Genomic DNA, 23036 nt, shown 5'->3' on the forward strand with positions numbered 1-23036 from the left:
GGGCAGAAGCACAAAACAGATCACGGAGCCACCCGGGAAAGTAAAATTGCATGAGCATAGAGAATATAGGGAGCCTGGGCGCCCTGTCGCAGATCTGTCAGGCTCCAAGTGAACTCAGGGTCTCTGTCTGTGACAATGACAGTGGCAGCAGCGGGAGTGGGCGCGTGGCAGGTTGGTTGGCAGGTTTGCTGAGCATGCCTGGAAATCCCCGGACGCTGCACGCCGGCACCTCTCCCGGCAGGGCTCCTCTCTTTCTGAAGAATAATTAATAAATATTTTCTTTTAGCATATAACCAACAGTTGAACCAAACAATTATGGAAACTGGAAATGACCCAAAACGCTCGCGTTGGCAGCGGCTCGGTGACACGCATTGTCGGGCACACGTGCACGGCTGTCACCCCGCCTCTCCGACGATCTGCACTTAATAGGAATATTTTAAACTATGTAGCTAAGCAACAGAGGTAATTGTTGCTTTCCAGAGCTTTTGTTAGCACTCTCACACAGCCCAAATATGCATAATTAGGTATAATGTCTATAAATCATTATTGTACACATGTGGGTACTTAAGTGGAGTTGAGAGAATAGTTCAATGAATTGAGCATATTCACGGAAAACGCTTTTTATTTGTTTTCTGTAGTTCATAATACTCTAAAATTATCATAACCCTTTACACTTTCTCTTAATAGCCAGCCGTGATATTGAGAAAAACTTCATTTGCATTTTAGACTATGTTTAATATATTATTTAAACCTGGAGTTCCTCTGATATGAATTCAGGAGAGGATAGACCGTCCTCTCAAATATTATGGGCTGGGTTTTGCCAGCCTCTTTTCTAGGAAGTAAAATGTTAAATTTTTCAGTTTATGTTGAATAGATCCCAACAAAGGACTGCACCCTATAATCAGTGGTATTTAAAGGGGCTAGTGTTGTGACTCAATTCTTCTCTTCATCCAAAAATGCTTTTAGTTACTATGGCAATATTTACTTGATCCTGGCAGTCCAGTGTTGATTTAGGGAGATAATTACCAGAAAGGAAGATGATGGAGATGTATTTTTGAGTGTCCTTGTCAGAGACAATGTTTATAAAAATTTAAATGGGACCCAAAAAAAGGCATATTGTCTTCTGCACAGACACCCTCTCCCGCAGCCCTTCCGCGGGACGCCTGTGCTTTTCTTCCCCCTCAAGACATGCATTAACGCAGAATGTCCTGCACTTGGTGTCTTTAACAATCTTTAAGGAGGCTTATTATTTTGTCTTCCCATCCCCCACTCTGCCTGTAGAGACACAGAAATGGTCCTGCTTTTTTTTTGTCTTCATGAGTGCCAGGGACCACTGCCGGGTTGTCTGGTGTATTTCACAGCCTGGCAAGCGCTGAGCTCCCTGGGCAACCCCTCCCCAGGTGCCAGGCTGGGGCTGGGGCACCCGTGGACCCAGTTGGTGTGTTTGCACGGGGACAGTGTATATAAATAAACACACACCGTCTGTCACCCCGACTAGGCCACGCCAAGAGGGAAGGGGGGTGACACTGATGGCTGCTCTGGATGTGGATATGACAAGGACAGACTGGTACTTGGGCGCCTGTCCTCAGTCCCAGGCCTTCTTGACCATCAGGACTGGGAACAACTAGCTGACATTCAGCATCTCCAACCATCCCCACCTCCCTTTTCACATAAGTGTACGTGGGTACCAGGCCAGAAACTGTGCTACTAATCAAGGCATTATTCCATCTTACTCTTTTTCCATTTACTTGTGTTTCCCTTGGTGTGTAATTTCCATGATACAAGTATGAAAGTGATCAGGGCTTCTTTTAGTTACCATCTCTGTGTAGACATGTTGTGTATTTTAGCTAACATTCCATAAAATCTGAAAGTTTGTTTGGGAAAGTTTGAAATCTGAAAGTTTGTTTCTCTACAGAAGTAGAGAAAATCGACTGAATAAGCTTTGAAAATATATTGCCAGCTAGCAGAGAAAAACCAATGAATACTTCCTTTAAAATGCATAATAGGACATATATTTGATTTTCTTCCAGTTGGCTGAGACTTGCAAATATAAGAGGTACAGTAATGTGAATTTCACATTCAGAACTCTGATGGTTGAGCATTTATTTCAGTAACTATAAACACACTTAGCTCTGACGTGTTGCAAATTCAAATAGCTCATTTCTTTAAAGGTAATTCTCAAGAACATTAAGATCTGAATTTTACTTTGTTTTGTCAAAAGTGTATATTTTTCTACCCAATGTTTATAAAATTGATAGAGTCCACATATTCACATATTGCATCTATTATATATGTATGTGTGTGTGCTAAGTCGCTTCAGTTGTGTCTGACTCTTTGCAACCCTATGAACTGTAGACTTCCAGGTTCCTCTGTCCATGGAATTCTCCAGGCAAGAACACTGAAGTGGGTCGCCATGCCCTCCTCCGGGGAGTCTTCTTGATCCAGGGTTTGAACTGTGGGTGTTCGAATTGTACTTTTCAAACAGGGCAGTGTCTCCTGAGCCACCAGGGAAGCCCATTGTACATGTATCTGTCTGTTTATTGATCATTGTAATTTCCCTAAAATATTTTCATTCTTGTTTTTCAAATAATGGCTTTCTTTTTCCCCTTGAAGAAATCATGATAAAACCCATGGAAGAGAAGTTTCATTCAACCGCACAAGAAAACTCAGATGGGAAGGAAGACAGATACGGCTGTTATCAGGAACTCGTGGTCAAATCCCTAATGCACTTGGGGACCCTGGAAAAAAGTGCATCTGTTCAGACTATAAGTGAAAATTTAAACGACAGCGGCATCCAGTCTCTAAAAGCAGAGGGGGACGAAGTGGACGAGTGCTTTATGGTTCCTTCCGATGATGGAAAAGACAAGGCCGACAACTCCCAGCTGCGGTTCTCGCCCTCCTCTGACAGTGACAGTAACTCTGAAAGTGCGGAGAATGGCTGGGACAGTGGCTCCAACTTCTCAGAAGAAACCAAACCTCCAAGGGCCCCAAAGTATGTTTTAGTGGATGATAGGAAAGACCTACTGGAAGTTCCTGAAATAAAAACTGAAGGCAACAAGTTTATCTCCTGCAAAAATGCATGTGATTCAGAAACAGAAAGGAAAGACCCTCAGAACACCCCATTGGACCCATCAGATGGCCCAGCCCAGCCCTCCTTTCCAGGGAGTGAGGACCGCAGTCACGGTCGTGGGTGTCCGGTCGCCGGGACAGAGGAGGCTGCTGCCCTGGAGAAAGCCAAGGGGAACCTGAGTCTGCTGGAGCAGGCGATCGCCCTGCAGGCTGAGCGAGGCTGCGTCTTCCACAACACCTACAAAGAGCTGGACCGCTTTCTGCTGGAGCATCTCTCGGGGGAGAGGAGGCAAACCAAAGTCATCGACATGGGTGGAAGACAAGTCTTTCCCAATAAACGTAAGACCTGGTTTTGCTTTTATTTCATTTAAAATTGCTTTAGAGTTGGGGGCGGGGAATGAGTGAGATTTGATTGCTTCTGCCAGATAGCTTTTTGACTACACATTTTAAAAATCTAATTTGTACTATAAAATTACCAAATTTTTCTCCTATTCTCTAGCTTGTTCTCAAATCAAGCTTGGTTGGTTTTACGTGGTTTTCACACACAAGACAAATCATTGACTGTATTTCTCTTAATATGACTTTTTAAAAATATACAGTACTTTTTTAAAGAAGTGCTATGTTGGATATGTTAGAGATACATTCGTATTTATTGAATTTTAATTGTTCTTTCCCACCCTCTTTCTGGGATCATCTCATTGGCTTGGAGTTTCAAAATAACATCAGGCTACTTGCAAGCCAGGCAAGATGTTCTCATCATTCTTGGGACAAGACTGGGAGCTAATTCCTTTATAAGCCTATGCTTTAAACAAGCTCTCTAACTCTGAATCTGGAAACATCTGGACCAAACTCGAATGAGAAAGTCAGTGTGCTTGGGGGAGACCTTAAAATCTTCATATTTTTGGAAATTGCATCTCCCTTGAAGACATACCCCACTACCACCATTGAGTTTTGCACTCTGTGGGCCTGGTGATGAGTCCTTCAGTTAAGCGAGGTTTCCCAAGGGGTGGTCCTTAACGGCAACCTACTTCAGTATACTGGATCCTCCTCCAGGGGATCTTCCCCACGCAGGGATCAAGCCTGTGTCTCCTGCATCTCCTGCATTGCAGGTGGATTCTTCATCACTTTACCACCTGGGAAGCCCTTTGTACATATATCTATTCTTTTTCAGATTCTTTGCCCATGTAAGTCATTATAGAACACTGAGCATAATTCCTTGTGCTGTAGAGTAGGTCCTTGTTAGTTATCTATTTTACATGTAGTAGTGTGTATATGTCAATCCCAAATTCCTAATTTATCCCTTCCACCCCTCTCTTCCCCACTGGTAACCATAAGTTCTTCTTCTATATCTGTGAATCTGTTTCATGGATAGGTACCATTTTTCTTAGATTCCACATATAAGCAACATCATATGATATTTGTCTTTCTCTCTCTGACTTACTTCACTTAGTATGATCATCACTGGGTCCATCCATGTTGCTGCAAATGGTATTATTTTATTCTTTTTTATGGCTGAGTAATATCCCATTGTGTGTATGTACCACATCTTCTTTATCCATTCTGTCAGTGGACATTAGGCTCATCCATGTCTTTGCTATTATGAATAGTGCAGCAGTGAACACTGGGGTGTATGTATCCCTTTGAACTAACCACATTTTCCTCCAGATATGTGCCCAGGTGTGGGATGGCTGGGTCATATGGTAACTCTATCTTAGTTTTCTGAGGCACCTCCATACTGTGCTGTATAGTGGCTGTACCAGTTTGCTTGCCCACCAGTGGTCCAGGAGGGTTCCCTTTCCCCCACACCCTCTCTAGCATTTTTTGTTTATAGACATTTTAATGATGGTCATTCTGACTGGTGTGAAGTGGTACCTCACTGTCGCTTTGATTTGCATGTCTCTAATAATTAGCAATGTTGAACATCATTTCATGTGCATAACTTGCTTTTTTTAAAGCAAGTTCCTGAGGTGATTCTTGGACACTGTAAAATCTGAGAACCACAGAATTAGGGGAGGAATATCCTAGAGAAGTTCAAGTTTGCGGACTTACAGGGTTGATGAGAATAATGTGCTATCTAGCTAGATGTTCTGATCACTGAAATTTATCGAGAAATCAGGTGGGTGTTTTAAGTCCATTTTAGTACTCACCTGCAATCTTGTCTAATACTGTGTTATAGCTCATCTCTGAGAAAAAAAGAATAAAATAATGTCATTTGGTGAGGGATAAGACAAGTACTTCTTTGGGTACATACTGTAAGGGCTGGATATTAAGGAACAGCTTGTGGTCTGGGGCAGGATGCTGTATAAGCAGCCCTGAGCACTCCATTCACACTCAGCTTGTGGAACTTACCCGTGTGTGTGTGTGTGTGTGTGTGTGTGTGTGCGCGCGCACGTGCGCACACAAGTGTATGTGTTTTAATGAACAACAGAATCAGAAAAAAAGATGAAATTTACTTCCTATTCCAAAACCCCATCATTTCCAAAGCACTCTATTTCCTCCCTTCTAAGACACACAGTTTTCCCATTTTAGCATCTCTGTAAAATTATAAGGGTGTGCCATTTTTCAGTTTTCAATTGTTTTTCCTTTCTCACTGGCGCACAGAATAATGTTTCCTCTTACAACTGATGGCATCTTCAGCCAATGAAATCTCAACTTTGGAGATACTTTGTGCCACAGTTTAAAGCACATGATAATACTTTGGTCTCTTTCATGGAACTTTCAAAACGTTTTTGTTTACAGAAATTAACAAGGCAATAGAATGTGAGTTAGGGAATACAGATCACGGTGGAGCCTTAGAGCATCACTGATGGGACTAGATGAGTCCATGGTGTAGCCTGTGTGTGGGGTGGGGGAGGCGGGTGAGGTCATGCCTTGGGGTGTCAAGTCCATGCAGGGAACTTCATTCCAGACAGGAAGAAACAGACAGAACAGTGAAGCTGACTACAGGGACTTCAGGCTTCTCCCAGAGGATGTCCAAGTTCATACTCTTCCTCTCACCCCTGGTGTGGGATCATAAGAGGAGCTGTTTTTTTTCTCTTGAGAGTATATTCCATGTGCCGGAGTTAACACCAGGTTTCCCAGCCATCTCAGTGGTAAAGAATCCACCTGCCATAGCAAGAGATGCAGGTTCAATCCCTAAGTCAGGAAGATCCCCTGCAGGAGGAAATGGCTACCCACTCCAGTATTCTTGTCTGAGAATTCCATGGACAGAGAAGCCTGGTGGGCTCCAGTCCACAGGGACCCAAAGAGTTGGACTGAGTGATTAAACAACAACAAGTTAGCACTAATTTCCCATGCGCCTCGGGCGTGAGACTTTGCTCTCCAAGAATACTAGGATTTTAAAGTATCGTCTCACCAAAGTCTTCAGTTACCGGGCTTGGCTGTCCTGTTGCCACCAGCCACAGGGAGGTTTTGGGTCGCAGTGTTAGTAAAGTCACCGTAAAATTTATTCTACAGCCTGTGACATTTTCAGGGTGAAGGGGAGCCATGGGAACAAGCCCACGAGTCCATCAGGATGTCAGGTCACCAGAATACAAGGTCATTTTCATTAAGCAGCATCCAGGAAAGAAAATGAAGAAAGAATAGCCAGGCCAGAGAGCCCTCCCACCCCCAGAGCGGCTGCTGCGCTTGGTTCAGGCACGGGGCTGGCCCTAGAGAGCATTGCGGGCGTATTTGTTCCCAAAAGGAGGGGCTGGCAGACACGGCCCCCACCTGGGCAGGGGCCAGCCTCCCTTATCTCCCACACCCCCTCTGGCTTCCCGCAGGCAGAGAGCATGGCCAGACCTCTCACCGTGGTTTGGAAATGAGGCCTCACCTGGCCGAGATCCGAGGGAGGGAGGCCATCAGAATTCAGGTTGCTTCTTCTTTCCAACACACTGTCATGGGGTGTCAGCAGCCCCCCATCCCGATTTCATGTTAATCAAACATCAAGGGTTTTGACTAGCTTTCTGCAGACATTCTGTACCCAAACGAACTTGAAATTTGGCAGCATTTTCAGACTCAGTGAAAAATAGCCCCACAAAATCATACATGTCAGAACTCTTCATACATCCCTTTGTCTCACAGAAAACAGTGAAGTCTCCACACCCCGGCATTAAATCCTGTCTCAGGAAACATGCACACCAGCTATTCCAGTGTCTGTTTCCACCTCCATGTCTTTTCCCTGCCGATCCCTGGCCCCTCCCCAGGCAGCACTTCTAACTCCAAGGGTCCTTGACTCCTCCCCCTCTGTTAAAACCAGCGCCCCCCCCCCCCCGACCCCAGTAATTGCATTACACACGACCTGCTGTGCCCATCTGCCCAGGACCGTGCACCTTCTGAAAACTGGGGTGGCGCGGCCACACTGAGGCACGTCTGCTCTCCACGATATTCATCGGCAGCGCTGCCTGGCGCTCCGTGCCGCCTCTGGAGCCGGAGCATATGGGCCCTCGGCGTCCTCGCAGCTGGGACCTTGCCCGTACGCATCGCCCGTGGCTTCCCTGCGGCAGGACCTCGTGGACTGTTGACGTTCACTCTCAGCATCATGTGTTCCCGATTCCTGATGCTTGGAGTTCGGATAAGCCGCAGCCTCCGCACCACACTGGTCCTTTCTCTGAAGCCCTCTCTGCCCGTTCTGGTCCTGGTTCTCTAGAAGCCCCAGATGTGAGGGACAGACCTGTCCCAAGCTGGCATTGTCGCTTCACTCACTAGAGTGCAGTTTCAGCTCTGAGAATGCATTTCGCTTTTAAGCTTATCTTCCCTCTCAGTCATGAATATGAGCATACTGATGTTAGTCCTCATTTATTTTATGTATTGATGTAATCCTTGATCTAACCCTCAGGCTTCCCCGGTGGTTAAGGGGTAAAGAACCCACCTCTAATGAAGGAGATGCAGGAGACACAGGTTCAATCCCTGGGTCAGGAAGACCCCCTAGAGAAGGAAATGGCAACCCACTCCTGTATTGTTGCCTGGAGAATCCCATGGACAGAGGAGCCTGGCGGGCTACAGTTCATGGGGTCGCAAAGAATCGGACATGACTGAGCACACATGCACACACAGACACACACACTCACACATATCATCTAACCCCCAGCCTCACGTGTGCTGGAAAATGAGGACCCTGAGCTGTCGTCAGCCCACGCCCTCCAGGCCGCCTGACTGTGTGGGTTACTAGGCGTCCCTTTCCTCTACCAGCTGCATGTGTGGTCTACCCCCACCCCCACGTGTTCTGACAGCACCCTGTGAACACTCCAGGCTGCCCCACTCTCTTGCCCCCATACTCTGCAGGTCTCCCCCAAGGATGTGTCCTTGCCAGGCCTCCACCTTCAGTTTCTGCATCAGGAGTGAAACCATAGCCTCTTCTCCTCCACAGCTGGGGCGAGTTGATCCAGGGCTGTGGACCACGGAGGTCTGGGCTTCCTGGGCCCCTGCGGCCCTGTCCACTGGCCGGGAGTGGCAAGAGGTGGCCTCTGGTCAGGGCAGCCTCCCCACGGGGATGGGACCCAGAGCCCTGGGGCCACTGCACCTGCCACCGGGACCCGCTGGACCAGCCAGGCAGTCCCTCCTCAAATAGGACAGCTTCTTCATCGTGTGATGGTTGAGCCTGGCTTTTCCAGATTCCCTCAATAAGAGACTGTGTGGGTTTAAATACATTCCTTCTCTTTTGCTTTTCTGGAGCCTACTCATCCTCTGGTGTAGGGCTGACTTTTCACAACTACGTTCTGACATGACAACTTGAAACTGTCACTGTGTTTTGACACACCCTCGCCCTGTCTCAGCCTCTGCTTAAAATACCAAGAAAATCAGAGAGGAGGCACTTTTTCTGCTCCCGCGGGTCTTCATGGAGGGTCTTATTCAGGGCGATTTGAGGTGAGTGTTTATTCTGTGGAGGCTAAGCCACAGGAGAAGGCCGCCCCACAGGGCCGCTTTCTGAAGGGAGGGCGAGGACTGACCAGCTGTCTCTCCATTTAATTCCTCCGCAGACTCGCCAAGGCCTGAGAAGAGAGAGACCAAATGCCCTATCCCTGGATGCGACGGCACGGGGCATGTGACGGGACTGTACCCCCACCACCGCAGCCTCTCGGGGTGCCCCCACAAAGTGCGGGTCCCCCTGGAGAGTGAGTGCCGCCTGGCCCTGAAGGACGTCCATGGGGTCGCCCACCTTCTCCTCCAGTTTGAGATTAGACAGGGAAACACTGAATTTTCTCTCTGTGTCAAGACAATTCCCGTCTAGCCGGGTGTTTTAAAATACAATGTATTCATTAAAAAATTGGTATGCAGTGAGACCAATAGATCAAGAGATGACTGACTTGAAAACATAATTTGCTTCTCACAGTTCCCAAGAGCAGAGGGCTCCTCAGGCCAGGCGGGGCCTCCAGGGAAGCACTAGGGCCAGCAGGGAATGTGGGGAGTTGAGGAGAGCGGGGGAGAATCGTTGGCAGGAGCCTTCGCTGAAGTAAGCCAGTCTCAGATCGACCAGTTGGAATTTTTCCAGGGAGCTCTGGAGCCTGGGGGTTTGGGACCTGGCCCTGGGGGTTAGGACAGGTGGAGAGTGTCCTGGAGTGAGAATCAGATGGGGGAGGGTATCAGACGTGGACTCCAATTATCTGGTTTGCATTTGAAAAGTGTTTACAACCTCTAGGAATTAGGGAGCCCCAGGTGGGGCCATCTCCCCAGAGTCAGCAAGACCTCAGTATCAAAGCCTCAGAATATACAGGAGATAAAAGGCCTGAGTGATGCTCTGTGGGCCCTGTGGTCCTTTCTCACCCGAGATTCCAGAGCATCATCTGTGTCCCCCACCTCTCTTGGCAGCTGGGACACCTGGCATCTGAGGCGTCGCCCAGGACATTCCTGCAGATGCTGAGGGCCCTGAGTGAGGGCCTTGTTAGTCCCTCCACCCATGGCCCCCCCATGAGCCCCAAAACTGGAGGGAGAGGGGAGGGGAGAGCTGATCCTAAGCTTTGAAATACCTGCAGGCTCCATCCTCCATTTTGGAGCCTCTTATTGAAACACCTCTTAGGCCACACAGCCCGCCCTGATGGGCATGTCCCAGTGCCAGCCGCCCCAAAGACGTTTAATACTGGATGTTCGCACGGGCTCCTGGTCTTCAACCCGAAGTTGTATGGGAAGGGAGCAAGCTGGATCGTAACTAGATTCATCTGGGTGCGAAGTTGAGATATCAGTTTCTTGGCATGTGATGCACTGGTAGTAAATTGCTCTTTTCTTTTCTGTGCTTTTTGTGCTTAGTTCTTGCCATGCATGAAAATGTGCTCAAGTGCCCCACCCCGGGATGCACGGGACGAGGGCATGTGAATAGCAACCGCAACACGCACAGGAGGTAATACGAATGCGACTCCAGGGACTTCCCTGTGTTGTCACAATTGCTGGATCACTGTCAACTATGTTAGCACTTGACACAGATAAGAAATATTCTAGATGTGTGGAGAGTAAAAAATAAAATGCCTCATAATTTCCCTAGAAATTTTCATAGAGTAGCCAACAAAAAATGTCATATTTGAACACCAGGGGGTAGATACTCATATACGGACACACACAGACCGTGACCTCTGCTCTGAACCTCCCCAGAGCTGTTTGACATTGGAAAGAGTGGCTTAGGGGTTCTCTTGAACCCCATCCAATGTGCATTAAAGCAGTCACCATAGAGCTTCAGATTACTGAAGGCAAGCATCATTTCTTTGAGTTATTCCACAGAGATTGCAACTAACTTAAAACACATATGTGCATTTATGTACAAATGTATTGCATACATATAAATATTTTGGTGAAATACTTATTGTTTTACATGTATTATGTATAGATTATGTAATCATGAGATACTATTTGATGCATATGCATATTGCTAGAAAACTTATATCCTGTAATCTCCATTTAAACTAAGATGTAAAATTAAGTTCTTAACATTTTGCCAAAGGCCCTAAGCTGTTATATCATGGAATTATCTATAGTTGGATAATTGCCATTGGATGAGTGCATTCTGTTGATACTTAAAATACCACCAATTTTCCAAATAATTCAGTTATATCTCCTTTACATAATATTTTGATTTTAAAATGAGTTTGTTTTCTATCACCTCTGAGATGAGATTTGGGGAAAAATGTTGACACAATAGTTTGCAAAGCCCTCTGGGATCTTTTAGAATGAGAATGGTGCTAAGGGAATTATTAATATTATTGCGACTTAACATTTGGTGTACTCCAAGGATGAGTGAGGTAGGTGCCCAAGCAAATTACATTCTCTTTTTAATTCAGATCTGCCCACTTTTTTTTTTTTTAACAGTCTTTCTGGTTGTCCAATTGCTGCAGCTGAAAAACTGGCAATGTCCCAGGACAAAAGTCAGCTTGATTCTCCCAAAACCGGACAGTGTCCTGAGCAGGGTCACAGGTATGGCAGTCTCCTATGCTCCCTGTGTTCCGAGATCCTACACTGAGGGTCCCTCGCCCCCCACATGCCAGCATCATGGGCTACCTTCATTTCAGTGCGCAACAGCCACTGTCCACTTGAGAGGCTGGCCCAGTTCATCATCATGTCACTGAAATGAACTGCTAGACCCTTCAGAAGTTCAACTTAAAATTAATCTGTGTGCAGAGTTACATAATGTGGATGAATCGAAAAGATATGAAGTATACGATGACATGGGCTTCCCTGATAGCTCAGTTGATAAAGAATCTGCCTGCAATGCAGGAGACCCCAGTTCAATTTCTGGGTTGGGAAGATCTGCTGGAGGAGGGATAGGCTACCCACTCCAGTATTCTTGGGCTTCCCTTGTGGCTCAGCTGGTAAAGAATCTGCCTGCAATGCGGGAGGCCTGGGTTTGATCCCTGGGTTGGAAAGACCCCCTGGAGAAGGGAAAGCCTACCCACTCCAGTATTTTGGCCTGGAGAATTTCATCGACTATATATCCATGGGGTCGCAAAAAGTCAGACACAACTGAGCTACTTTCAGTTTCACTTCATATGATAGCATGTATTAATCAAAATTCTGGGTCACTCACTGCAAGCCCTCCCACGAGTCAGGCACGCACCACCTTATGGTTGACGTAACCTTTCCATCTCATAAATCTCATCACTCAAAATATGTGATGCTGTATATCCATCCTTCTCTTTCAGATATGCATATAGTTTCTTTAAAACAGACATTCATTCCAAATTGGTAACTAGTAATAAAATACCTCCTCTTCGTCCTGGGTCCTCTATTGTCTCAAGCACTTTGGAGGGCTTTACCTACACCTAAGTAACGACAGAGGACCACACAGTGTGAAGTGGTGGGTGCACTTATTAACACAAAAATCACACATGCAGGAAAAATGATTTCAGGATTACAACAGATAACCAGATCTTCATTGTTGTTACTGAGACACTGAGAAAAACAGTTATTAGGAACATTTTCAAGATATGGTGTTCCTTTAATATTTGCCTCTGTAGATTTAATTAAAAGGGGCAATTGGCATGACTTTGCCAAGAATCAAAATTACATGAGTGAAAAAGATAAGTCAAGCAAAGATCATGATGAATTACTGAGTAGCTATCAATTAAAAATCTTATAACAAAAATTTTTGTCAGTATTACTGTATTTTCTAGTTTCTCCCTAAGTAAGTTTTTTTTTTTTTTTTTTTTTTTTTTTGCTATTCTGGGTCTTTGTTGCCTGTAGGGCTTTCTCTAGTTGTGGCAAGCAGGGGCTGCTCTCAAGTTTCAGTGGCTCTTCCCTGGTGGATCAGATGGTAATGAATCTGCCTACGATACAGGAGACCCAGGTTCCATCTTCCAGGTTGGGAAGATCTCCTGGAAAAGGGAATGGCAACCCACTCCAGTATTCCTGCCTGGGAAATCCTATGGACAGAGGAGCCTGGTGGGCTACAGTCCATGGGGGTCACACAGAGTCAGACACGACTGAATGACTAATATTTTAACTTTCTTTCACTCTTGTTGCAGAGCACGGACTCTAGGCCTGAGGGCTTTAGTAGTTGTGGTGCACCGGCTTAGTTGCTCTATGGCATGTGGGCTCTTCCCTAACCAGGGGTCAAACCTGTTTTCCCTGAATTGGGAGTTGGATTCTTAACCCCTCAACCACCAGGGAACTTCCCTAAGGAGGTTATTTATCAAACGCAGAAATATAGCATTGTTTCCTTTTGCCCATTTCTTAAAGGAGACGTATTATTTTAGGCTAGAACACTGCTGCAATATTAAGGCTATAAATCTAGTTATTTATGCCATAACAAGATCAACTAATCACTTAAATACTTTGATGTAGCACTCAAAAGCTTTTTACCTAATCCAAGAAATATCACAGAAACTTTGACATTCTGATGAGCAAAGTATGTTTTGGTGGGAAAAATAAGAAAAGTAATGTATGTTGATACTACTTAATAGTGAAAGGTATATTTGTGTTCTTTGGCCTTAGACCACAGCACCACATTTGTGTTTTACTTGGTTGACGTTGGCGCTACACAGACATGATGCCCTGGTTTAATCCATACAGTAATTCTAAAGGAATATTTAAGTCATATTTAGCTTGGATTAAGATAACTCTAGTGTGATAGCTATTATAGTAATTTTAATTCATATTGAAACAATGGCAATTTAATAGATAAAATATTGAAATACTACATAACACAGCAAAAGCATTTAATCTGAACTTGTGGGGGAAAAAGTAAAAAGGCTCAGAAGAAGTTCATGGTTCAGAAATCCAGTCTCTGGTGCCGACACTGCCCCTGTTGGACGTCAGGGTCCTGTTGGCTCTGCCGAACAGAATATGTTGACATTTCCTCACTAGTGACCGTCGTGACTTTCACTGCTACTCTGACGAACAGCGGGATGTGTGCACCTTATCAGAGCCCTGGTGACAGTAACGTGACCCTTTTCTCTAGGTAGCTCGGAGTGCAAATAGACATCACATACTTGCTCCTTAAGCATCTTTATTAATGAGTGGAGGATGATGCTCCCTTTGTTACAGATGAGAGACTCAGACAAGCCATGTACAACTGCCCCCCACACCCCCCAACTTGACCACCCAGGACCCAAAGCACCTCCTTGTCCCTCCACCCCGTCCGGCTGTGACCACAGCTTTTCCCCCAGGGCATGTCTCTGTAGCACCCACAGGTGTGACATATCCAACCTGCTTTAAATTCTGACGCTGGGATGCTCATGAGAGTGTCCTGTTTCTCTCGAGCTCTGTGCCTCTCTCTTCAGGACGAGCTTGGTGAAGCAAATCGAATTCAACTTCCGATCACAAGCCATCACCTCTCCCAGAGCCACGGTGTCAAAAGAGCAAGAGAAGTTTGGAAAAGTACCCTTTGATTACGCCAGTTTCGATGCCCAGGTTTTTGGTAAACGCCCCCTTGTACAAACAGGTCGGAAAACACCACCATTTCCTGAATGTAAGCTTGAATTCCAATACTTATTCCAAAAAATGTATCTTGTGTATGTGTGTGTTATGGGAGGGGATGTAGGTAATATATTATTTGTTGGTAATATTTAGCAATATTTAATAATAGATAATATACTATTGCTGGGAGGAGAGAAAATATACAGTGAAATAAAACAAGAATAATAATAATAAGTTAATCAGTACAATTGATATTACATGATGTTACACTGAGTATGGTGAATAGTTCATGTTTTAATTATTCTACAAATATGGTGCCGTTGTTGAATCTAAATACAGTAATTCTGACAAAATATTTAATTCTCATTTAGCCAGGATTGGGATTAGTATACTGAAAACTGCAATAGCTATTATAATACAGTAATTTGAATTCATATTAAAATTATGAAAATCTAATAGGTAAAACAGTGAAATACTGCTTAAAGTATTACTTGCATTAGCAAAAGCTTTCAGACTTAAGGTGGGAGAAAAAGTGAAAGGTCTAAGAAGAAACTCACAGTTCAGAAATCAAGATTTTACTAGGAAAAAAAAAGTGTGACTATGGAGATGTTCACCCACAGATTTAAAAATTAATGCAGAAACATGTTCATTCTCTAACAATGACACATTTGTATGGACAGTCATAATGCAAAGGCAGTTGTAACATGTAAAACTTGATGTTTTTTCTAACAGTTTCTTCCAGTTGTTTAGAGTCTTTGAATATTCTAATGAAAAGGTGAGATTTTTCACCTGGGAATAAATCCAGGAATGATTTCTACAAAGGGAAATAATCCCCCAGTTGGAGTCCTCCATAGACCATGAATTTTTTACAGCATTGTGCAGATCCCTGGACTCCCTTTGATCTGACACATAGTTACCTAGATGTGGTGCTCTTAGGAACACAGAATGTTTCTCCCTTCTGTGATATGAATCACCAAATTTTTCAAAGAACTTGAATGCTGTGTAAAACCCAACAGTGGCTAAACAGGCTAGGGAGGAGTGTGTCCATCAACTAGAATATATTGTACTCTAAAAGATTGTTTTACCTGTTCTTACTAAAAATAAAGCATAACCAACATAGGTAACCACTGACAACCTATTAGATTCATGGGGAAAATTATACCCACAAATACACACACAGTGTTTTGTATCTGGGGGCAGATAGTTTTATTTTATATGTATATAAAATATACACACATATATATATGTTTAATTCAGGTGAAACTAGTTACTAGTTAATAAGAGCCTTCTAAATATTCATATAATATGGATACTGGTTTAAAAAGTAGAATTTTCGGTGACATTTTTATAACTTCAGGAATATTTGGTAATGTTTTTAACTATATTTTATGAAAAACAATGATCAAATATTTAAAATAAACACTACATACAGTAAAACAGCCAAATACCTTTATATCCCACATTAAATTTTGGATGTGCCTCCCGGTCCCTGAATGATGTTTGCAAACACCCAGAGTAAAGAGAAACATGTTTAATTCTCTCAGGGACACCCTGGTACCCACAGCAGAAGCATAAGGGAGGACTCAACCTTGTTAATTCAGTGCCTTTCTGTTCACCTTAAGAACTTGGGCTCAGTCCATCCCCTACTCCCTGCCCTGCACCGGAACACAAAAATGAAGTAAAAAAAAACAAGCTTCATCATCTACTCAGGCCCACCAAGTTGGAGGAAGAGAAACTTCTACTGATTTAAGCACAAGACAAACCTGCATAACAGATAGCAAAGCATGCAATTCTGCATCTAAGTATAAATTGTTAGTGTGAGAACAAATATGAAACAGTCCATTTCCTCCACAGGGATTGCTGATTCTCACACCTACACTGTTTGTGGACGTTGTGGCCTTAAGCCTCTTTAGTCCGCGATAAGTTTCATAAGCATAGACTTGAATCTACCATTTTTATCACCTGTGCTGCCAGAGCACGTGCCCAGTAACCTGAGTTAAGAGTTTTTCTCATAAAATGTGTAAATACAAAAAACAGTAAGAGAATAGGCCTTCTTTCTCAGCAGTCACCTTGTTTGATCTATGAACTCCAGTGAAAACCAATCCAGTGAAAACCTTCATTTAAGGTACCCAGAGAGAATGAAGTGTGCTTCTATGTACGTAGTCTTCACATATTTTCATGCAAGAAGTTCTGTCTTTCAAACAAGTCTATTTAATGAGTAAATCCATGTTTGTGCAATTGCTAATCAAATCTCTCTTCAACAGCGAAGCATTTTTCCAGTCCAGGGAAATTTCCCCCCCGGCTGCCGAGTGCAGGCACCCACACACAGAGTCCAGGGCGTGCCAGCTCCTACGGCTCCGGCCAGCGCAGTGAAGACACCCACATCGCAGCAGCTGCGGCCATCCTGAACCTGTCCACCCGCTGCCGGGAAGCCGCTGACATCCTCGCCAACAGACAGCAGGGTCTGCACGCCAAGGTAGGCAGGCCAAGAGCCCGGAGGGGGGCCAGCGGCTCGCCGTGAGGATAGGCTGCCTCCGCAATCCTGGCCATGCTCACCACCCCCGCGGCCTGGCCCCCTTTGTCTTGAGAAGGGGTGAGCCTGGTGGGTTTAGGGAGACCACGGCTCATTTGCAGGTTGTGCATGGAAGCTGGGTGGGAGGGTGTGGAGACTGGGCTGGGGAGCCCAGTGGATTCCAAACCTCTTTTTGTGTTGGGGTCCTGGCCACAGCGGCATGAACACAGACAGCACTAGAATCTGTCTGAACAGCGGAAACTGTTCACTGTCTGAGAATCAAAGATGGTAGGATGTGGTTATGAAACCGCCACTTGTAAAACATGGCAAAATTCATGACATCTCATTACTGTGTGTGGAACCCTCATAGAGCATAAAATGGTCTGAGATGCTATAGTTTTCTCGAAGGACATCATAAAACCTGGGTCCATTAAGTCAACAAAAGAAGGATCAAGGGCTCTTGAGAGCTCAGGGCCCAAATTCAAATCCAGAACCAAATTCTAGGAAGTTTCTGAAGATCCCCATCTTTCTGGAGCTCACAAAATTAATCACCTTTCTCTAATAACCTCTCCTCGACAACTAACAAGAAGAAGTAGACATATGTGTTTAGGATGTCTTGATGAAAATAATAACCAAAGATGGAGTCGTGATGCTCTAGAGTAACAGTGACCCTCAGCTGGGGGTGCCAGAACTGGCTGCAGGTAGCTAGAGCCAGTAACTTCTGTCTACATGGAAGGCTGTTAAAAGAAATTGTTTTCCTACCTAGCTGGCAGAAGCCAGGTGACAGAGCGTGCCCAGGCTGGTTTGGAGAAGAGTGAAAGTGTTATTCAGTCATGTCCAACTCTTTGCAACCCCATGGACTGTAGCCTGCCAGGCTCCTCTGTCCATGGGATTCTCCAGGCAAGACTGCTAGAGTGGGTAGCCATTCCTTTCTCCAGGGAATCTTCTAGACCTAGGGATCAAACCTGGGTCTCCCGCATTTCGGGCAGATTCTTTACTGTCTGAGTCACCAAAGAAGTGGTGATTAGAGAAGAGTTCCTCTTCCTCTGGGTGGAAGATGCCCTGGTTAAACTCTAACCCAAACTCAGTGAGCACAAGCATTCGCTCCCCTTTCCCTTTAAGTTCAGCCTGTCCCGGTGCAGTCAGCTGCTCACCTGTGCGCGTGCCAGGCCTTCAGGAGAGCAGGGCGCACAGTGGCATGGTGCATTTGACAGAAAAATCAGAATTAGCTTCTGGACAGGTCTGAGCCAAGTAAACCCCAGGAAGAGTTGGTGGCCAAAAACCACTCAAAAACCGTTTTAAACAAATGAGTTCCTTAAACAAAGGAAAACACGTTGCCTCAAAAATATAAAGAAAACTCCAATTTCCCCAGAAATCACAGTCAGAGATTATTTACATAAATGAATGATTTTGGGTCCTTTAGAATGTAACTTTGGTTATTCTTAAATTCATTTTTAAAAACCTGAGTACATTTCTCCTTCTTAAAGGGATATTCTAATGTGAAGCTCATTGGAGTGATACTAAACTGTCTTCTTTCCTATTTGCTTTATTGTCAGTTTAGGCTATCCTGTAAGAATAAAGGGGCTTCCCTGGTGTCTCAGCGGTAAAAAATCCACCTGTAATGCATGAGACATGGGTTTGATCCCTAGGTCAGGAAGATCTGGAGGAGGGCATAGCAACCCACTCCAGTATTCTTGCCTGTAGAATCCCATGGACAGAAGAGCCTGGTGGGCTACATTCCATGGGGTCTTAAAGAGTCAGACATAACCAGCAACTGAGCACACTCACACAAAACCAAAGCACCAGCATTATAATGGCTAACGCTGCTTATATTTGCTTGAGTGAATGGTTGTAGGGTGAAGGCTTTCCCTCTATGTGGATAAATATCACTTGGTTCCTTCAAATTTCTGCCTTTTACCTTTGTATTCTCCACATTCTATCAATCGCTGAAGCCAAGGAGTGAGTCCAGCAAAGATGACAGGAACCCCCCAAATGTCCGAGCCCCAAAACTGTCAACCACACCTTAACTGCAGGAGCCCGACCACGGATGAGACCATAAGAGTGGAAGGGGCAAAAAATGTGGCAGTTGGTTTTTAGGGCATCTGTGATGCTGGCTGTTTTCAAAACCTTTTTCCCATGAAAATTGTCTCGTTGGACTTTGTGGGTGATAAACAGGATCAGTGTGGCCCCCGACATTGTCACCTTGTGTCACCCTCCTCCAGGCCTTTATACACCACTGTAATGATTTGCAGAATTCTATCCTGGTTGGATTCTATTTTCTGACCTTAAAAGAGAACCTCATACATTCCTAAAACCACAAAAAGTAATTATTGTAGCAAAAAAAAAAAGAGAGAGAGAGAGAGAGAGAAAGCCAAAGTAATTAACCCTGAAACACGGGCTCTGATCCAGCAGTGCCCTGGGCCGGCCGTTTCTGTTGTCCGCAACGCCCTCTGCTCCATGCCCTTTGTTTCGTGTGGTATTAAGTGTAAACAGTCTCGCTCCGCACTGAACACTAGCATGATTCTCTCTCCACCAGGATGCGGGGCTTCCTCCACGGTGGGTGTTTGGTGCGTTTGTTTTCGCTGATCAGAATCCAGAGACCTCTTGAGTTCTTAGTTCGGAAAGAAGGATATAGAAATACACGACTTTCCCCCATTCTCCACTTCTAGAGCTGAGCATAGACGCACTGTTGATGGACTAGAGAGAATCTGGCAGGAGGATCCAGCTGCCCCAACTGGAAAGTCTGTAGGTGCTGGGCTGCCCATCAGAGCAGAGTCCCTCAGAGACCCTACCTTTGAGGAGCTTACAGTCAGAGAAGGACGAAAAAAGTGGTCACCAGAGGTGGAGAGCAAGGTCTTCAGAGGGGCCTTTCCTGAGGTCCAGGGGAGGTGTGGGTGACTCTGTAAGGAATTTGACCAGAACTTTGGCAAAAGATTTATTTTCTTGTGCCTCCATCTGGTCCTTTCCTTCCCCCAGTGAGCTTCTCAGAAGTTGTTTAAAGAGAGCCGAGAGGAGAACAAGTTACGAATCTTGCATGTGGGCATGACTTTGTTAAAATCAAGCCAAAGGACACTGACCTTGAGACTGCCTTCATACCCACTCATCAGGACTAATACAAATTCTTTCAAGCTATGTGCAAAGTCATAACTCACCCCAAGTTTGGCAGGATAACTGAATTAGTGATATGCAAAATCCCCACTCTTGTGGAAGATACGAGGACAGAGGCAAACCTCAGGGAGGCAAGAGAACCAACAATGAAGAACGTTATGAACATTCTGAAGTGTCCACCTTCCCGAGTTTCTCAGCCTGACTGTCTGCCTACCCCACATGCCTCCTTCACACCCGCCCCCTTCACACCTGCGCAGCCCTGGGTGCAGGTGCCAGGGCAAACGCTGTCAGTCGCTGCCCAAGCTCACATCTACTACATCCTAAAAGTAGATCTTAGAAAGAATTGCTTCTGTTAAAATCCAATCCGGCATTTACACAGCATGTCCACACTGCCTAAACCACCTGTGGGTGTTTTAAGTATCTCTTTCAGAAATCAAATCAGAGAAAAATTAGTAATAGCAATACTGAGTGGAGATCATTGTGGTTACGGACCCTTTTGTTTGAAGAATGAGCCACAGTGTGATACTAGAACTGTCCTTGGTCCTGAGATTTGCAGCCTGTTCTTCAGTTCCATGTGGAATTCCTGTGAGTTTGCAAAACATAGATGGACCACAGCTTCAGACATTCCCCCTTGAGTCTGGAGATGGTGCTCCTGAGATGAGCACAGGACCGAGGAGAGCCAGGCAGCAGGAGGAGTGAGCAGCGGGGGTTTGCGGAGCCCATTCCATCCTCCTTCCTCCCCACCTTCCTCCTCCTCCCTCGTCAGCAGAGGTAGGAACAGGCACACAGTCTATCTTTATCCCAATCGCTGCCGCTTGCCAAGTGTTCTGTTGTTTGTTTTGGTGTTTTCCCCACCTGTTTAGACAAAGTGGCATATGCACAGTGTGCCTTAAAAGAAAACAAAAAATTGACACTTGCTTGAAATGTTTAAAGTTCAAAGTCTGTTTTGTGCTTGAACAAGGCCGAGAAACAACACGCTATCACATTGCCACTCCTGCTGCCTTCTCTCAGAAATAGCCTGGTGGCTCTGGGGGTGGTTAGAATCCAAAATCAGCCTTTTTCAGTAACTTTAATGTGAAGTCAGATGCTGCTGCACAATGTGAGTGAACTGCTCTGAGGGACTGTAGTCAAGATCTCAGGGAATCAGCGACATGTGTGGGGAAACCAGCTCTTTGCTTCCATGTAGAACAGCATAGGGAGGTCTCTTAGCATCCAAACACCCAATCAAATTATGATTATTATCAGTTGTGTTGTCTGCTGAATACCTACTATGTGTCATGCACTGTAAATGAGCCCTCTGCCCATAATGTGCTGTGTGCTTAGTCACTCAGTCATGTCTGACTCTATGCAACCCCATGGATTGTAGCCTGCCAGGCCCCTCTGTCCATGGGATTCTCCAGGCAAGAATATTGGAGTGGGTTGCCATGCCTTTCTCCAAGGGATCTTCCCTACCCAGGGATTGAACCCAGGTCTCTCGCATTGCAGGTGGATTCTTTACCATCTGAGCCACCATGGAAGTCCAAGAATTACTTGAATGGCATCTCATTTTGCAAGTGAAGAAAGTAGTGCAGAGATATTAAATAATTGCCCCTAAGTGGCAAAGCTATGACTATTAGAGACAAAACTTGAATTCATGCCTAACTTTTGATCTCCTTGAAGAATTTATCATTCCCTGGTGTACAAACTACTGGTCTACCAAGAGTTTTCACTATGACTTCAAGTGTCAGACAAAGATTTAGTGGAAAAGATTATAAATTTAGCTTCCCTGGTGGCTCAGGTGGTAAAGAATCTGCCTGCAATGCAAGAGACCTGGGTTCAACCCCTGGGTCAGGAAGATCCCCTGCAGAAAGGAATGGCAACCCACTCCAGTACTCTTGCCTGGACAATTCCATGGGCAGAGGCACCTGGTGAGCTACAGTCCATGAGGTTATAGAGATTCAGACATGACTGAGCGACTAACACAACAACACTTTAATTTTACACCTCCTATCAGTCACTTACTTCTCTTCTGAATTTCATCACAGGATTTCTATTAGTATATCTTACGAGTCATAGTCTTAATAGTATTAATATTAATGTTCAATTGCAATTTAGTAAGAATAAGATGTTTTCAGTTCATTTATTTTATTCATTTATTCATTTAATTTTGAGGGGTATGTGTGATCTTAGTTCGCTGACCAGGGATCAAACCCATACCCCCTGTAGAAGAAGCACAGAGTCTTAACCACTGGACCACCAGGGAAGTCCCCATTTGTTTATGGTTAGTACCTAGCCTACTTTTTTTGAGGATAGGCAAGAAGATTTTATTTTTTTATATTAATTAGATTTTTAATTTATTTTTATTTTATATTATAGCTGATTTGCAGTGTTGTATTAGTTTATGGTATACAGCAAAGTGATCCAATTGTACATGCACATATATCTATTCTTTTTCAGGTTATTTTCCCATATAAATTATTACAGATTATTGAGTAGAGTGCCCTGTGCTATAAATAACTTGGGGTAAACATACACACTCTTGTCCTCTGAAACATGTTTTCAAAGTAGGCAGGGTATTGTTAACAAGGACTTTCTGTATAGCACAGTGAACTGTATTCAATACCCCGCCTACTTTGAAAACATGTTTCAGAGAACTTTCAATGTGAAGAAGATGTTTCCCCAGACAACCCCCTGAATCAAGAACAGAAGAGCCTTCGTGGAGAGATGGAGCAGAAACCCATCTGCAGACCCCCTCCCCTTGCTCTTGTCTTAGTCCTGTCACAAAACAAGGAGGTGGTTCAACCTGTCCTTAGTAACAACGGAAAATATGCCAAATAAGGAAAACAAGGCTATCTTATTGTATTGATGCCTTGGGACTTAATGTTTTCATAATCAGAACATTTAAAGTAAAATTGCAGTTTTGTTTTTTATTTACTTTGTCACCATCTTTGAATGTAAGATAATTTTTTTATTATTGAAGCAATATAATATTATCATTTTCCTGGAAATATTCAAGGAGAAGAGCCCTTAGCCCATGCTCGCAAGAATT

General features: G+C 44.6%; 1 protein-coding gene across 1 annotated transcript in view; it reads left to right on the forward strand.

Moving 5' to 3' along the window:
- Nucleotides 1-23036, forward strand: part of LOC136144905 (suppression of tumorigenicity 18 protein) — an 81533-nt gene that overhangs the window by 28708 nt on the left and 29789 nt on the right. The window contains exons 5-10 of the mRNA XM_065902884.1: nucleotides 2614-3408; nucleotides 9030-9164; nucleotides 10294-10384; nucleotides 11344-11448; nucleotides 14253-14440; nucleotides 16653-16864. Of these exons, the coding sequence (XP_065758956.1) occupies nucleotides 2614-3408; nucleotides 9030-9164; nucleotides 10294-10384; nucleotides 11344-11448; nucleotides 14253-14440; nucleotides 16653-16864 (1526 nt within the window). The remainder of the gene's footprint in view (nucleotides 1-2613; nucleotides 3409-9029; nucleotides 9165-10293; nucleotides 10385-11343; nucleotides 11449-14252; nucleotides 14441-16652; nucleotides 16865-23036) is intronic.

This window comes from Muntiacus reevesi, chromosome 12 (assembly GCF_963930625.1).
Source record: "Muntiacus reevesi chromosome 12, mMunRee1.1, whole genome shotgun sequence".
NCBI lineage: Eukaryota > Metazoa > Chordata > Mammalia > Artiodactyla > Cervidae > Muntiacus > Muntiacus reevesi.